Below are 17,581 nucleotides of genomic sequence, written 5' to 3' on the forward strand. Positions count from 1 at the left end.
AGGCTATAGCTTATAAAGTGTTTGTGAGTTTTATTTATTAGTGCGTAATGTGTTATATCATGTAGCGACAGAGTTCTTTGGTGGGGTAATGAACAAGAGAATGGCAGATAGGGAAATGATGACTTTCAGGTTGAAAAAAAAACTATTACCTGAAGCAGCTGGGCTCCCACTCCTCTTCAGCATCCGTTTGGACTTTGAGTCGCTGTAGTCCCCGCCCAGTGGCTTTACGATGCAGGGTCATAACACTCTGGAGTTAATGATACCAGAATGCTTTATTGAGACCGCTATTGATTACTCGGAGGGAAGTGAGGTCGTTGTCCTGAATGTCCGTTAATCTTCAAGGACCTGTCAGTCGGTAAGCGTGCAGGTGTTGGCCACAGGTGTTGGTCGCAGGTGTTGGAAGCCGCGAGTACTGGTCCCCCACGCCACCATGATTCCCATGCAAGGCGTGAGACTAATATGCCCTGAAAGATTAGCCAGTGTGACCACCCTGCCCAATACCTTCTCTCACATGTCCTGCTTGTGATTTTTGTGGTATACGTTACATGTAGTTTGAGAAGTGCACCCCCTCTTTTACTTAAGTTTACGCAACCTGTGCTTTATAACAGTCCACTTTTGCCATCGCACCAATGCGTGCAGCCTACATGGTATTTATAAGGATCAGGTTAGATATTGCTGCAAACCGTATATCATTAGTGGCAAAATATACCAGTAGTCTACAGTGTAGTTCTAGCCCACACAATAGTTGCAAGGGACATGTAGCTTTTGTGGTGCAAAACACAAACAGGCTACAAAGATTTAAAAAAAAAAAAAAAAACTGCACTGATGAAGCAGACACGACATTCAAAGACAGAAATCCGTGGCCCTGAGTTGATTAAATGTATAAAAACAAAAAAAAAAAGTTGCGGCCATGAAGTGCAAAAGAAAGAGACAAAAAGAGAAACAAAACCTCCCCTTGAAGTACAAAAGGCAGACATACAAAAAGAAAACGCCACCAGCTAAAACTAGAAACCCCGTAGGCCTAGTGCAGCACACAAAGATACGTCACCAAAACCAGCGGCTCTCAGTTGCAGACACAACATACAAAAACAAAAAGGTGGCTGTACCGAAATGTGTCATAGCCAATATTCTCTTGAGTGTGAAGTAAGGCCTTGCATGTTCTTGTGTGCCAGGTGCATCAGTTACATTACATAACATTACAGGCATTTGGCAGAGCGACGTACAACATAGTGTATAACCAAAACCAGGAACAAGTGTGTTGAAAATTTAAATTAATTTAAATGAAGTGATGGCATTTCAAATAGTCTGTCTGCATCACACATTCTGCCATGCATCATTTAGTATCATGGAAAGCATAGCATATTAAACTATGGCTGAAGTGGAAGAGTTTCTAAAAGCAGGCTGCTTGTGAAGTATACTTTTTACGCGACTCGTCCTCACTCGTTATCGGATGATAGTGGTATCAAAACAATCTCATGGTAGGGCTCTAAGCCTTTTGATAAGTGAAGCGTAGGGGAGTATTTTTTTTATTTTTTGCATTTTCTTTTTCCCCCTGTACACTTGGAGTAAAGTTACATGTGGCTAATTTTTATATTTTGTTATATAAAATATTGCGTACTATTAAAAATATTCAGGCTCCCCAAGCCAAGCTCATGTCAACAACTGTTCATAGATAGTTCCCTTCAAGTGCAATTTCCCAGCAAACTTTGCCCCTGAAGCCCTATGTCCGCTTGCAGACCTGATGGTGCCTTCACCTCTGACCACTGGCTCCTCCCACTACCTCGCCCACTGATCCCTGTGTCCTCCCGCCCCTACAACAGGAGCTGATTCCCCTCATTCTCTGCACCGCCTGCCTTCACCCAGAACCCAAGGAAAGGGACCAGTTGCTCCACATCCTCTTCAACCTCATCAAGAGGCCAGACGATGAACAGAGGTGTGTGTGTGTTTGCGGCTCCCCGGATCTCTCACCTGCAGCTGTACGCAGTGTAGCCACACCGGCTGCCTGCGCTGGCTCCCTGTGCCGGCTGCCTGCGCCGACTGCTCCGCCATCATAATGAGGCGGTTTGTGAATGCTGTGTCATTTCCACAGCCTGGAAATTTCCCTTGGTCTCAAAAGCTCACCATGATGTCATTGTGTCCCTAGACAGATGATCTTGACAGGCTGCGTGGCCTTTGCACGACATGTTGGACCCACACGCGTGGAAGCAGAACTCCTGCCACAATGCTGGGAACAGGTCAGACAGTCCTCCTCTCTCTCACTTACCCTTTTTTAGATTCTGAACAGTTTAAGGGCCCAACTCATAAGCACGCTCCCTGTCTGTTAGTGGTATATTTTATGTTTTTGACCTCTTATCTTATTGACCGTTTTCATGACTTGTTTACAACGTGTAAGGAGCATAATTTTATCTTCTACCAGCTCAGCTACCCTGTCAAGAAAATAAATCTGTTTAGAGTTGCACAGAAAAAGGCCATCGTGGAATTTTGAAATCGAAGAAAACAACCCCCAAGAAAACCCAGGGAGTATCCACAGAGAAGGCGGTAGTCTCACAAGTTCAAGCTAGCTGTAAACACAAGCAGGAAGGAATGCAGACCTGTGGTTTCGGTGACGACAGAGAACCTCATGTTGTGTCTCTTCTTCTCCGTCCCCTTCAGATCAACCACAAGTACCCTGAGAGACGGCTGCTTGTGGCAGAATCATGTGGAGCACTGGCCCCCTACCTGCCCGTAAGAACCACATTCATGAGCACGTTCTGACCACACCGCAGCCATTGGGATCATGGGAGTCATGCAAGCAGAACCTGCTTCTAGCTTCTGTTTATTGCAGGGAATTGAGAGCACTTTCTGCAGATGACTTTATTTCATAACAAGCATTGAGTTACACGTACAGAATGATTTTAAATGCTCATGTGTATGGCTTCCATTTGAACCTTTTCCTGAGCCGTTTCCTGAAGACGTTTTGCTTGAGTGTGGTGTCACTACCTTGGATTTCAACATTCCAACATTCTGGTTATAAATGCAGGTCTGGAATGACTCTGGCAGACTGCTGCTCACATACTCTGATTTATAGAGGTCCTTTTTAAGCGTTAAGGGTCAAGCCAACAAGAAGTCTAGTAAGCTTGGACATTTGAGCCTTGTTTGGTCCAAAGATGGGACCATCAGAGCACTGTCCCTCAGTAACGTGGGGCGTCACATCGCCGCTGTGTCATTGCAGAAGGAGATCCGCAGCTCGCTGGTGCTCTCCATGCTGCAGCAGATGCTGGCGGAGGACAAGACCGACATGGTGCGGGAGGCCGTGGTCAAGAGCCTGGGCATCATCATGGGCTACATCGATGACCCAGACAAGTACACACAGGTGAGCGTGAGCTCTGCACCGTGGAGCCCATAGTCCGAGAAGAGTTCCCTTAAAGGTGCTTGAATAGTGACCCATTCTCTCTTAACCAATCACAATGAACTCTGTGGTCAGGTTGGCACACCTTGCCTGTGGTTATTTAGTTTGCTTTTGTTCTGGAGCTATTCTTTGCCTATTCAGCATATGCATGGTCTGTTGTAGCTAAAAAATGAGCACCTTTCAGTCCAGCAAACAGTGTCAAAGCATGACATAGCTTTCCAACCAACTAAATTGCAGCCAATGGTAGGAATTCAGTATGCAAAAAAAGGTCAGGGCAGACTCAGATTTCACTTCCTTTATAGCAGTTCTCTCAAACTCAAATCCTGGAGGGCCACAATATCTGGTGGTTTCTGGTGTCTTCCTGCCCTTACATGCAAGTCTTTGATTGGCTAAAGAGTCCTCATCTTGTTGCCAAGTCCTGAATTGTCTGCTGACTGAAAGGAAACCACAAAACCTGCAGACTCTGTGGCTCTCCGGGACTGCTGTGTGAGGTCAAAAAAATGTGCATACTGCTTTCCTCGAAAGAAAATGTTTTCTCAAGGGATGGATTATTGACCTTTCTTTAGGAAAATGTATATGAGAGTGTTTTGGGCAGTCTCCGTGCATTGTTGAACACCATCATTGTAGTGTTGTATATAGATTGAACCATTTATAGGCTCTCCCACATCTAGGTAAATAGAGAAAGCGGAAAAGCATTTTCTACCCAGCATCCCATGGAAAGCAGTCTGTTACTTTCTAGAGGTGCATGGAGGAGGTGACTGAGTCCAGTGAGTGGAGCAGATTTGAGCGGTTTTGCGAATGCCGGCGATTCTTCTGCTTGTAATCCATGGCAGATTGGAATAAACTGTCTGTCGCCACAGTAACCACCACTGGCTCCACTGTTCTGCTTCTCTGAAGCCACTCTGCTGAATCTGATCTGTTGTTGAGTTCAGCAGTAAAAAAAAAAAAAAATAAAACTCCGAAGCACACATTGGCCATCACTTTCTGAAGCTGATTGCACACAACTGTTTGTCTGTGGTATCCTGGTAATCAAATGTTACCATTTCAGGGCTCTATAGTGCTTCCATGTTAAGAGCATTTGCTCCAAAAAATCGATGTGTGCTAACTATAAAAAGGATTTAGGCACATCTACTAATTGGGACGCATTGGTGTGCTCCTACATTTTTTAGCTTAGCACATGTGCTCCTTGGGAAACAGTGTTAACGTGGAGCCCTGCAATGCTTGCATCTTCACAGTGCCTTACAGGAGCTTCTTATGTAGTGTGTTTGACTAATGCATAAAAATGCACTTTACTGCCTCCTGCTGTATTGAAGTGTTACTTTTTTCATATGAGAGGTTTGTTGGCACTTTTTACCATTCATTTTTGTGTGTTCTGTCGGGAAAAAGCCCCCAAACTAGGCCAACGCTAGCCTGTTGAGGGATATCTGGTCAGTGTGTAAGTGATGTGAGAATTTGGCCAAGTGGTCAGTCCTGTTTTTATTGGAAGAGTAGGTGACACGTGAGCTTTACTTGGGGTTATTCCCAAATACTGTAGAGTGGTAATGACTCTGTACCGCTATTCCTTTTGTCTAGTGACCATGTTTAACTGCTCATCGGTACAAGAAATTTAACCTTGACATCACTGTAATAACACAGCTACACATTATGTCCAAAAGTATCTGGACATACCTTGGTTTGGGGCTGTTGTTGATGGGTTTGTCTAGGCCCTTCCAGTGAAGGCAAATCTTAATGCTACTGCATACGATCACATTTTCAACGATTCTGTGCTTCCCCAAGAGTTTGGGGCAGGCCGTTTCCTGTTTGAGCATGACAATGCAACTGGGCATACAGCAAGGTCCATATAGAACAGGTTTTGCCTAGAACGGTGTGGAAGAAGTTGACTGGCCTGCACAGAGCCCTGACCTCAACCCCATCCAACACCTTTGGGATTAGTTGGAAAGCCAACTGCGAGCCAGGCCTAATCGCTCAATCATTACCTCACTAATGCTGTTCTTGCTGAATGGAAGAAAATCCCTGCAGTAGTGCTCCAACATCTAGTATAAAGCCGTCCCCGGAGAGGTGGAGGCTGTTATAGCAGGAAAAGGGTCGATTGAGTCCATATTAATTCCCCTGATTTTGGATGAGATATTGGATGTCAGGTGTCTACATGCATTACATGCATGACCATGTTGTGTGCCAGTATGCTGTGAGCAACCTGTCCTTGATTATCATTTTAAATTTGCATTGCACTTTCTGTGGTTGGTATTAGGATTGGACGTGAACAAAATGTTGTTATATCTCTAGTCATAGGCAAAAATTTTAGCAATGAGTCGAATAAGGATTTTTAAAGAAAATGTGAATATCTTTGTTAAGAACCATGATTTTCTACATGTGTGATTAAATGATAGATGAATGTATAGTGCACATAAAGTATTTAACCATTAACACCCCGATAGTGGGAAGAGGGTAATCATCAGCGTAGCTATCACTGAATGTATGTGTGATTCAGAAGAGTGAGGCTGTAGATTTTCTCTGTGTGTATTTGTGTTTGTATAAATATATGCACATTTGTGTGCATCTGTCCATGTTTTCAGGGTTTCGAGCTGATGCTGCTTTCTCTGGGGGACCCCTCGGAGAGGGTGATCAGTGCCATCCACCAGGTGTTCATCCCGGCCTTCGCCGCCTGGTCCTCGGAGCTGGGCAACCTGCAGTCCCAGCTGGTCCCCAACCTGCTGTCGCGCATCGAGAAGCTGCTCAAGGTCAGCCCAGCCTCGTCCCTCAGCTCTCCAGTGCTACGCTGCCCTACGATCGCCATTCATCATGCTCTCTGTTTTCATTTATAGCCAGTTGCTATGCAGTTGCTCATTTAGCTAAAAAGGCAACATTACTATCAAAAAAAAAAAAAAAAAAGTGTTTTTTTTTTGTTGTTGACAAAAATACCACTTTGCCAGGCAACAGCTCGCTACATGTCATGTGCCAGCCAGAAAATAAAGCCCAATATGCCCAAAAACCTGAACCGAGTTAGTGTGTAAACTTTTGTTTTTATGTCTGAATGAACTCCATGTGTGTGTGAGTGTGTGTGTGTGTAAATGCGTGTTCATGTGTCCACCTGTGCTCTGTGACCTGCATGCACACACTGTAACCCTGTGTGTGCTCTGATCTGCAGGACGGAGAGCGCGGGCTGGATGAGCACAAGCTCCACATGTTCCTGTCGGCTCTGCAGTCCCTCATTCCCCCCCTGTTCGCCGTGGTGCTCCAGAACGCCCCCTTCACGGGCCGAGCCAAACTGCAGGGCGAGGCGCCTCCCATCGAGGGTGAGGGCTCGCCAGAACCGGGCTCTCCCTGGCCAGTGTCAACACGGAGATGTGACATTTCTGATTAAAACCCCCAGAGGTCGTACCGTGGTTTCAGCAGAATGCAGTTTGGTTCCACGTTTACAGTTGGCTGCAGTACCTGGGAGGCCTGTAATTTTGTCTGTTGGTTTATGGGTGGATTTCAAAGCCATTTTTTTTTTGTACTGTGGTAACTGCGTTCGGATAGCATCTACCACTTTAGATGGTATTCCTGGAGGAGCGCCTGGTCTTTACTGGGCTCCCTCATTTAGCGGCCTGTTGGAACCACGCGTGACCCCTGCTGTCTTGGTGATCCTCCAGTGACCAGGTTCCCCCGGCCAGCCTCTCCCTTGCAAGACGTGGCCACCGTCATCGGGAGCCGGGAGCAGCTGGCAGTGCTGCTGCAGCTGTACGACCACCAGCTGGAGCACGAGGGGACCACCGGTTGGGACAGCCTGCTCTGGGTGGTCAACCAGCTGTGAGTGTCTTCACACAGCCCACTGTCTCCTCCACACGCAGGGTCGCTCCCACATACACTTGCATAATATATATGGGCGTTCAAACACACACACATGCTTATATGCATACGCGCATACACACCATGCAATTGTACACACAACAAAAAAATTCAATTTCCCCCCCCCCACACAGACTCATGTGTGCACACACAGACGCAAACACATGAACGCACACATACAAGTTTGCACACAACCAGCCCCCCCCCCAATAAACACCCACAACACATACATACAGTGTACACACATTTGCAGAGCACACATGTATACTCATGTGCAAACACTCATGTGCACATATTATATCTACAGTCTGGGCGCTCATTCTGCAACACTGACCCTTTACACACTCTCCCATCAGGCTACCCCAGCTAATAGAAATCGTTGGCCGGATCAACGTGACCTCATCAACCTGCGTCCATGAGTTCTCTCGCTTCTTCTGGAGGTTATGTCGAACGTTCGGGAAGATTTTCACAAACACCAAGGTGGGAAGTTGGAAGAGTACATGCTCTTTAGCTCTTTAGCTCTTTTCTAAAAACCACACAACAACAGCATGCACCATGCTTCAAATTGTAACAAAACCATGTTTCATTGATGTTTCCATTTATCTATTTTCAGGTAAAGCCACAATTTCAAGAAATCCTCAGACTTTCTGAAGAGAATGTGGGTAAGTCTAGATTGAATATTCCTTGAGTGAGGATGTGACATCTGCTATTTGGTGATGATTATCAGGGCCCATTTGCACATTGAGGAAGTGTTAGCCAGTGCCAAAGTCCATAATGTAATCCTGACGGTGGCACCTGTGGAAGGCAGGTGTCGGCTGGCAAGATTTTCCCGGCTGTGATGGGTTGGGCCGACAAATACTGTTGGGCAGACTACATTTGTTAAAAAGGATGAATAAATAAAATAGAAATTGCCAAGAACTCAATTTCAAATAGTTACTTTGTTACTGTTGACTAATAACACCACCTCTCTGCGTTTAAAATTATTTCGAGGGTTTTTAATATTCCGTTTTTATCATTTAAAAAAAATGTAACTTATGCCAAACTTTTCGTGTATCGTTTTGATTGTAGACACTGCAGCTGGGAATGGGATCCTGACTAAGGCCACGGTACCAATCTACGCCACAGGGGTTCTGACCTGCTATAACCAGGTAAGAATGGTGTCAAATTCACACACAGACTTAACAGTAGCAACAGTAGTCCTATCTTGCTTTCATATTAGTCTGTCTTTTTTTTCTGCAGGAAGAGGACCGCAAGCTTCTAGTTGGGTTCCTGGAAGATGTCATGACCACTTTGTCCTTGTCACATGCTCCCTTGGACAGTTTGAAAGCATCCTTTGTGGAACTCGGGTAAAGATCCATAGGTGGTTCTGATCAGTCAGTGTTGTGACTAGAAACCGTTAACTGCTATAGGCATGAAAGAGGCAGAGAGCAAGTCTTAAAGAAAGTATTTACATTTTTTTTATTAAAAACTTTAACAATGTATTGTTTATGGGCTGCATAGTTTTAATGGAATGTAAATGTACTTGTCAATATGTGGTACAACTAGCATCTCTGTGGTGCACCACTTATTTTGAATATAGCAAGCCCCACTCTAACTCTGACAATATTCTTTGGTAGAACTCTCATATAATGGTGAAGTTCTGGTGGGGGACTTATTAAATGATTAGAATGAACCTTATAAAATATTCATTCTTATTGAATTCTCATATTCACGTAATACAAATGCATCTCTCCTTTTTAGTGCAAATCCAGCATATCATGAGCTGCTTTTAACGGTGCTGTGGTACGGGGTTGTCCATACCTCTGCTCTTGTCCGATGTACCTCAGCTCGAATGTTCGAGGTAAGCTACTCCAAAATTTGGAATTCATATGAAATTCATATGACGATTCCCATTAAGTTGTAATTTAAGAGATGTGATTCTGCTAAGAGAAACTCATTTCAAACTCTGGTACACTTACTATGCCGAGTGCTGGTGGCATTCAACCATATTATAATGAGAAAAAAACTACTTTGCCAAACTTGTGTTCAAGCTTGTGATGGCTGTGATCATTATCACTTATAGGGAGGTGAAGCGGAAATCTCGCTGAATGGCATTTCCGGTATACTGCTACGTGCTAAGCTAGCGCATTTCATCAAAGATGGCAACAGCGACAACTTAATATAAGCAAATGAAGCATTCATTCCGCTTCACATCCCTACCAATCTCATCACAGTAAATAAATACATTGTAAAATTGAGAAAAGCTTGAACACTGGCAGTTAGGTATTTGTGCTGGTTTATTCTGTAATCCCTGTTGACCATTTTTTTAAATAATCTCTACAAAAAGAAAATAGAGATTTCCAGATGGTAAATCAGGGAATAGTTTAATATGAGCTTTTTAAACATTTATTTTGTGTTAATGTCGCAGTGACTGTTTCAAGATTGTAAAATGTAAAGTAAATAGAAGCACACCCATTTGACTTTGCACTACAGCCACCTGCTTGCTGTTCATTCAACTGATAAAAGCGCCCCCCCACCCCTTCCCTCCTTCCCACCCCCCCACCCACTGCCCCCCCCCCAAAAAATCACTTTGTATAAGGTGAGGAGGAGTGTATCAGAACTCATTGAAATTCCCCCCACCCCTTCCATGTTAAGCAATAGCGTAGAATTATATTTGCCTGGCCGCAATTTTTTGTTTGCTCCTCTTTTGCTTGTGTCGGTTATGTGTCAGCTTTGTGTTTTGTTTTTCTATTTTTTTTATTTATTTTTTTTTCATGGTTGTTTATTTTGTCCTTCTCTCTCTGCGGTGTGCCATGACACTGTGCTTGCTCTTTCCATGCATCCCGTGTGACATCACCCTGCTCTGACCAATCAGCTGTTGGTGAAGGGGGTGAATGAAACTCTAGTAGCTCAGAGAGTTGTTCCAGCACTTATCACTCTCTCCAGTGATCCTGAAATGTAAGTCTACTCCTGCCGCGTTCATCCCGCACACCTCGTTCAGCCTCGGCTTCCCCAGAGCCAAATCTCCCTCGGTAACCTGAAACCAGTTTGCTTGTTGCCCCGAACCATTTTACATACATTGAGTGTTTCACTACTCTGGATATTGACTGGGCGAGCAAAGCTGATATTCACGTCTCTGAGAACGTGCTGTAAAATAAGTTGTCAGGTTTTGTATTTTGCCTATAATAATATTAAGTACGAAGAATGGGAGTCAAATGTTGAGCATCCCTCTTTCAACCAGTGCACCAGCAATTTGCTGTATGAATTTATGCACCATCTGAAAACTACTGCTATAACCTAGTACTGCGCAAACAACAGTATAACCTAGTACTCTAAATTGTAGATCAGCGAGCATGCACTCTGCACTGCCAGCTCATTATGCTGTACATAATTATGTAAATCCTGTCAGCACAGAAACTCAGAAGACACGCTCACTTCAGTACTCCTATTCAATACAGGAGACTATACTTGGAATTTTTGCGTAATGTCCTTTGGTAGGATTATTTGGCAAGTCTTTTGAAATCCGATTGGTTACGCCAGAGACACTGCTGGGTTATTCTTGTGAAGCCAAGGTGAGAATGACTGTGCTTATCTGTGATATACATCCATACTAACATTTCTCATATAGTTAGGGCCTGTACTGACACGCTCGCTTGAGCCGCTGCATGATCAGGCGTTGAATCCCGCTCCCAGCATGCTCGGCTGCGAACCCGCCCTGTAGAGGCCCCCTCCGCCCCTCCCCCCCACCTCCCCCCACCCCCAGGTCCTCGCCCGTGTATGTTTACCCACCCGTCTCTCTTTTGCATTTGACCGGTTGCAGCTGATTCTTCGAGGCATGAGCGAAGCCTTAATTGACAAGCGAGTAGCCCCGGCCCTTATAACCTTGTGCAGTGGTCCCGAATTGTGAGTTAATGCAGATGTGAGATTTTAACACCAACCTTTTGTCTTCAGCATTCTGTTGGTTGTATTTTTGATTTTATCTTATTTTTTTTAAAACTACCATCAGAATGAATGTCTGACGCAGGGATGGGCAATTCTAATGCTGGAGGGCTGAAAGATACGCTGGTTTGCTCCTCCCCCAAGTTGTCAATTCACTTGGTTTCTGTCATTGTTTATTCAGGATATCAACCCACCAAGTAAAGATATAGATCGGTTACTCATTTAAAAAGCGTAACTCCTAAAACCTACGTAGCTCTAGCCCTGAATGTCTGATATTGCCCATCCTTGGACTAACATGATTCATCCTTGCTTACTACTTAATACATTCAAAATCAGTCTTTGTCATGTTTTAAAGTCATATTATCTTAAAAGGAAATTTGCTAATGATGTTGAAGAAAATGTAATGACGTTTTCCTTACAGTTCAGTAAGGATATCAACGATACCAGCATTCGGCACAATTATGGAGACCGTGACGCAAAAAGAGGTATGAGTTTTACCGTGGTTTGTCTCAAATGCGTTAAATTGGCAGCATTAAATGGGCGACATCTGGAATGAGCCGAAGGTTCGTTTGTAACATGAGTGGCGGCTAACGTGGAAATACGGGTGCCGTTTCAGCTGCTGGAGAGGGTAAAAATGCAGCTGGCCTCCTTTCTGGAAGACCCCCAGTACCAAGACCAGCACTCTCTGCACATGGAGATCATCAAGACGTTCGGAAGGGTGGGGCCCAACGCCGAGCCTAGGTTTAGGGACGAGTGTGAGTACCTCTGTCTGCGCGCTCGCAAGCAGGCACTCTGCGTTCGGCTCGTAATGCCTGTTCTGTTTAACAGTTGACAAAAAAGTAGTGCGTGATGCTGTATATTTCATTTTTCCTGCTGTTATATGTTAGGTAGAACACTGAGATTGTTACTCCCGGTTAAATTTTTAAATATGCTGAATGTGGGCTATTCGTTGTGCACTTTGATAATGCATTCTTCTCAGTATGAAACGTATTATCCTGCTAATGGAGGTAATATTTGCTGTGGCATTGTCTTTGAGTGGGATTGACCATGTTTTCAGTGACTAACAGAGCAGTAACAGCTGCAAATGCAGAACAGAGTGAGGACGTGGAGTAAAACAACACCCGCTACAATTTGTTGATTGTTCTCGAGGTACTTCTCGTGCCACCGAAACAGGCTGACCCCGAGCGCTTGTGTTTCTGAGGCCATGCGTGACGCCCCGCTAAGGCTCTGACATCAAACTGTTCCACTGGTGTTGTTTTTCAGTTGTCCTTCCTCATTTGCACAAACTGGCCCTGGGAAATAACATGCAAATGGCGGACACCAAAAGGCTCGACATCGCCACCCAGCTCTTTGAGGCCTACAGCGCCCTGTCCTGCTGTTGTATCCTTAAGGGTCAGGGGTCAGTGGTCGCAAGTCGAACCTGGGAACTGTATGCTGCATAATGTGAGAGGAGAAGGTCACTTCTCTTTTGGATTGGGTAGAGAGCAAAATTAACAAGCTGTTTTCACAAGAAGGTGTCAGTCATTGTGCCAAAGCTCCTAAAAGTCTGCCAAAACAGTTTAGCACATGTGAAATCAAAATGTTCCCTTTGCTTGGTTTATTCTACTGCACCGTGTATATTATCATGTTATACTTTCTCCCTCACTGCTCACCTCTGTCATTTGAATTTAAACCGTCATTCAGTCAATATTAATTTCATCCATGTCATTGCATTAATTGCTTCACAGACATGCTTATCCATGGCAACATTTATTAATACGTATTTATTGAAGGATCACATTAAGTGCATAGCCTAAGGGCACAAATGACCTGTGTTCAGCAAGATTGAAAGGGAGAGTTTTCAAACCTTAAGCCATCTGCTTAACACATGCTTTCAATTAACCACCGTGGCACTTTGCTGTGTTTTGCCAGTGTCTGTGTTCTCTTCCAGAGCTAAACATAAACACAGTTTCACCAACCAGCATTGCAAATCAGCATTTGCATAAGAGCTGTGTGTGTCTTGACTGGATTGGAAGGCGAAGATAAACAGTTATTTTTTATTTATTTATTTTTTGAAGAATTTGCATTTTTTTGGTGCACTTAATTTTAAGTCGTTTGAATATTCCCAGGCAAGAACAAGGAAAAATAAACTTTGGGGTGCTTACGGCGCGCTCAAATTGCAGGGCGGAGGCTGCCATCCAGAGCCGACCGGCCCGCGATATTCTCTCACTAATGACGGAGAGCTTTTCCCCGAGCCGGAAAAAGTCTTTCCCTCTGGTCGCGGTTCCCGGCACGCGGGCCCGCGTGGGCCGTCCGCAGCATAGCAGAGCCGTGAGCTGTCCGGGACGCCCTCCGCAGCGGGGCGGCGTCGGGCGGGGCCGGGAGAGCTCTGCACTCGCCTGAGATTACGGGACGTCTTCGGCCGTGGGAGCCGGTGGGGCCCGCGTGTGCGGAGGACGTGCGGAGGACGTGAGGAAGTGATATCAGCAAGGATTCATTCATTAGTCTTGGGTTATGGTCAAGTTTACTGTACTCCCACGTGTAGTTGTGGGAAGAACGATTGCCTGAAGTTGAAAATCTGAGCCTACAATTACACAACAAATAGCATGCCGAAGGCTGTTGGAGAAAGGTGCTTGGGTCTGTAGAACCCAGAGGCATTGCCGTTTGACTTAGCTGTAACAAACTGTAAATTAGTTAGATTTTTAAATCATGCCATCACTAAAATAAATGATTTACTAACTACATTGCCGATCTCTGTATACCCAGACTTTGTTTCAGTTTTGGTAATCAATCCAGATTGGGACTACCTCAGCTTTGAGAGATTACATTTTTTTTTTTCCTCCTGAAATTCCTGCTGTGTTCCTAGGTCTCATATTACATGTACCTAACATTTTACAACAACAATGTTCATATTAATCACCTTGATTGTGTGCTATTATGTTTTTTGATGTCACCATACCTCTTCATATTTCATGATCAGATTGAGGGTATCTTGCTTACAAACTGGGCCAGTCTACCCTTAACCCTGATCTTTCAGTTATTTCTGAGGAGCTGATGGTCAATCACTTCCTTCCCGGTTTGAAGTGTTTAAGAACGGACATGGAGCATCTTTCTCCTGAGCACGAGGTGGGTGTAATTACACAAGCAGACCTATCCATGTCATATGCTGTTGTGACAAAAAATTGGTTTGCCAAAAAAGACATTTTCACTCTCAGCTGTGTGAAATGAATTGTTCAAGGTTACATTCTAAAGTCTGAGGAGATATTAATCGATGAATCTGTTTTTTTTCCATGAATGTTGAAATTGTCAAAAGATCAAATTTCATATTAGTGAACGGAAGGTATTCCATGAAAGTGTAAATTAATTCACTGTTTGTTTGCCTTTCTGTATGTGTTTTAAAGTATGAACTGGCTGATTCTTCTGAAATTAGTGGATCTTTTTTGTGCCCTTAGAGATGTCAGGTGACCCTTTCATTGTGCCAGCTAATAAACCTCTGATCAGCAGCTGCCAGTGCATGGCATGTGCAGCATTTATTCCAAGAGAAACTGTGAGCAGGAACCTGATCCGGAGGGAGGATTTTATTTAAAGGCCTGATCTCGTGCTTTTCTCCATCAGGTTATTTTGAGCTCTATGATTAAAGAATGCGAGCAGAAGTTGGAAAACAAGAACATCCAGGAGCCACAAGGGTGAGAGCCAACTAGTCAACACCACACAACATTCCTGATAATGGGAAGACTTATCAGTGTTATTTTTCTTGTTCACTTATATTCATTTATTTTAGAAATTAACCATCTTTATTTTTCATACTTACCTGCTAACTCACTTGTTCTTTATTCCATCCCTCTGTTCCTCATCCCTCTTTCCTTCTCTCACTCCCTCTCTCACTCATCCATGTTCTTTCACTAACTCACCTGGTGCACTCATTTTCTCATGTGTTGCTTCTCACTCACTTGTCCCCTCTCTCCCTCTCTCATTCGTACTCTTATTCACTTATCTTCTGCTTCATTCCCTTTCTCACTCATTTGTTCCCCGTATTACTGTCTCATTCTCTCCCTCCTTCCTTATCTCATTACCTGTCTCTCCCACTCCCTCTCTTTCACTCTCTCATTCCCCACTTAGTGTCTCACTCACTATCTCACTTATACACATTCATACATAGAATTCATACACTGATTCATGCATATTCCTGCATTCACTCGTCTCCACACTCACTCCCTCGCTCATTCCCTCTCTCCCTGGCTCTCCCTCACTCTCTCACTAACTTCCTCCCCATTACAATGCCCGATGGGGTTTGACCGTCTCATTACCCCTCCTGTTGTGTGTGGTCGGACCAGGCCCTTCATTGGTTCCCATTTACAGCTTGGAGGAACTTGGAACAGGCACATCTTAGAAAGGCTGAACTTAGAATGTATAAACCACAGAGGAAGTGCTGCTGGACATAAAAGCTGTGTGTGTTTCATTTCTCTACATTTACCTCCCTGCTCTTAAAAGACAGACGGTCCTGAACCGTGAATGGCTGCTGTAGCACTGGGTGTAGTGCGTTGGGCTGTATGAACCAATAAGGATCGCCCTTGCCTTCTTCTATGTATCAGCATCCAAGCCCAAAAGCTGTACATAATGAGAGGGTCGGCGGGCTTTAATGTGGTCTTCCTCTCTTTAGAGCATCAGCATGTCACTGCCCCCCCCCCCCCCAAACCCGTGGAAGTGTGACACGGTGTGGGTGTGGAAAAGAGATGTTTCCCCATCTTGTGAACATGTGTATGCTGGTCATAAGGGCTGCCTTGTTAGATCATAAACTCTGGTTCTCATGCCTCAAGTTTATCGACAACCCAGCAATGTTTTCTTGCTCTAAAAGACATCAAGGTGATCGTGGTGGTGCACGTTTGCCATCACACAGTATATTGTGAGAATCATAAGAGTTCCTTTTTTTCAATATTTCACCAGTAGTTAAAATTAAAATGAAATAGTCTCATTTAAAATTATTCTCCCTTTGCATGTAATATTTTTTATATTTAATATTTATTGAATACATTTGTGTATATGTTGATGTAGTTCTTGTCTTGACGTAGAAACTTAGTCTGTAAAATCACAAATGCATGTAACCACCATGATCACTTTGATATTGTTTGGATGAAGACCTCAAAACAATCAAGACTACCATGTTTATATTAAAGGCAGATGAACCAATCAACTCTTTGGGAGACATTGGATGTTCAGTATTTATATTAAGGGATGGCACTTCAGAATGGGGAAATAATAATAATTGGCTGTATTAGCTTGTATGAGTTTGTCATTTGTTCAGTTTGCATGTCAGTAGTTCAATTGCTTTTAGAAAAATCTGTGAGGAAAGCTGGAATTTATAATGTCACAGACACATGCCTTCATGTGCTCGCACACACACATGCGCGCACACACACTTATTTTGTTTTCCCCTCTCCCCCAGCTCTGTGTCAATTGCTGCAAGTCTTGTGGGTGAAGATGCCAAGACAAAGTTCCTAAACAAGATGGGTCAGCTGACCACTTCTGGAGCCATGTTAGCCAATGTGTTCCAGAGGAAGAAGTAAGCTGCTGGGGCGTTTCCCATGATCCTCCACTGTCTGGGACCTCCTACTTGAAGTCAATCATCCGCCTTTGTTTTGTTTGTCTGTTTTGTTTACGTATGTCTTATTTCTTATTTATGGGTTCTTATAACTTTATTCCAACCTCCAAAGAAATTTGCACTTCACTTTAGTAGTGTTGATTTTGTTTAGCTTTTTTCTGTCTTATTTACATTTTTTAACTTTGCTTTGTTTTTGTAAATGTGCAGTTGGTTTAGAAATGACTTTAAGATTCTCTACCTGTCTTGTTATTGCTCTGTGTTGCAGTGTTTCTTACATTTTTTTTCTATAAGTGGGTGTTAATATTTGGGTTTCTTTTTTTTTTTTGGATATATTCCAAAAGTAAATAACTGTATAATACACTGAATTATTAGAATGGTACCCATATTGTGTAAATTTGAAATTGGTGTCATGAAATAATAAAAAATGAAGAACAATTGTGTACTTAAACATATCTTGACTTTTTGACTTTTATTCATACCAATTTTGTTGTCGGTGTGTGGATTCTTAATATGTTTGTAAGACTTTGATATGCTGCAGGTAGCAGGTCTGTGCACATGTGTTTATCTCCTTTTGTATGACTAAGACTTTGATAACAATATCATTATTTTCTATTTATTTTAACTTTTTAATGAAGTTTCAAATTTTAAGTGAAAATGCTAATTCCATTAATTGGTTTTTAACTTTCCAAATGGAATAGGTATTTCTTGAAAAAAGCCAATCAACAAGGGCTCTAGATTTGTGTGTGTGTGTGTGCGCGCGCGCGAGCGTGCACGTGTGCATGCATGTGTTGAATTATGTCTGTACCACATACATCTGCATTATTTATGTAAATACCATAAAGTCAGTATCCAGCTTTTGATTGAATATT

General features: G+C 43.5%; 1 protein-coding gene across 6 annotated transcripts in view; it reads left to right on the forward strand.

Annotated features, from left to right (window-relative positions):
* The window catches only part of relch (RAB11 binding and LisH domain, coiled-coil and HEAT repeat containing), a 38,313-nt gene extending 21,149 nt beyond the window's left edge, over window positions 1-17,164 (forward strand). For 2 of the 6 annotated variants that reach the window (XM_064333179.1, XM_064333181.1), the window contains 19 exons: window positions 1,821-1,933; window positions 2,144-2,234; window positions 2,653-2,724; window positions 3,212-3,352; window positions 5,962-6,126; window positions 6,534-6,681; window positions 7,021-7,177; window positions 7,573-7,696; window positions 7,830-7,878; window positions 8,285-8,364; window positions 8,456-8,562; window positions 8,957-9,056; window positions 11,016-11,098; window positions 11,556-11,619; window positions 11,751-11,889; window positions 12,398-12,514; window positions 14,151-14,239; window positions 14,729-14,799; window positions 16,557-17,164. In XM_064333179.1, the coding sequence (XP_064189249.1) occupies window positions 1,821-1,933; window positions 2,144-2,234; window positions 2,653-2,724; window positions 3,212-3,352; window positions 5,962-6,126; window positions 6,534-6,681; window positions 7,021-7,177; window positions 7,573-7,696; window positions 7,830-7,878; window positions 8,285-8,364; window positions 8,456-8,562; window positions 8,957-9,056; window positions 11,016-11,098; window positions 11,556-11,619; window positions 11,751-11,889; window positions 12,398-12,514; window positions 14,151-14,239; window positions 14,729-14,799; window positions 16,557-16,677 (2,031 nt within the window). In that variant the 3' untranslated portion in view covers window positions 16,678-17,164. Of the gene's footprint in view, window positions 1-1,820; window positions 1,934-2,143; window positions 2,235-2,652; window positions 2,725-3,211; window positions 3,353-5,961; window positions 6,127-6,533; window positions 6,682-7,020; window positions 7,178-7,572; window positions 7,697-7,829; window positions 7,879-8,284; window positions 8,365-8,455; window positions 8,563-8,956; window positions 9,057-10,070; window positions 10,154-11,015; window positions 11,099-11,555; window positions 11,620-11,750; window positions 11,890-12,397; window positions 12,519-14,150; window positions 14,240-14,728; window positions 14,800-16,556 lie in introns of those variants that run through there. The other 4 variants (XM_064333178.1, XM_064333180.1, XR_010329668.1 and 1 more) reach the window with 3 other exon arrangements.
* The last annotated feature ends 417 nt before the right edge of the window (window positions 17,165-17,581 follow it).

The sequence above is a fragment of the Anguilla rostrata genome, chromosome 4, assembly GCF_018555375.3.
Source record: "Anguilla rostrata isolate EN2019 chromosome 4, ASM1855537v3, whole genome shotgun sequence".
NCBI classification, from domain to species: domain Eukaryota; kingdom Metazoa; phylum Chordata; class Actinopteri; order Anguilliformes; family Anguillidae; genus Anguilla; species Anguilla rostrata.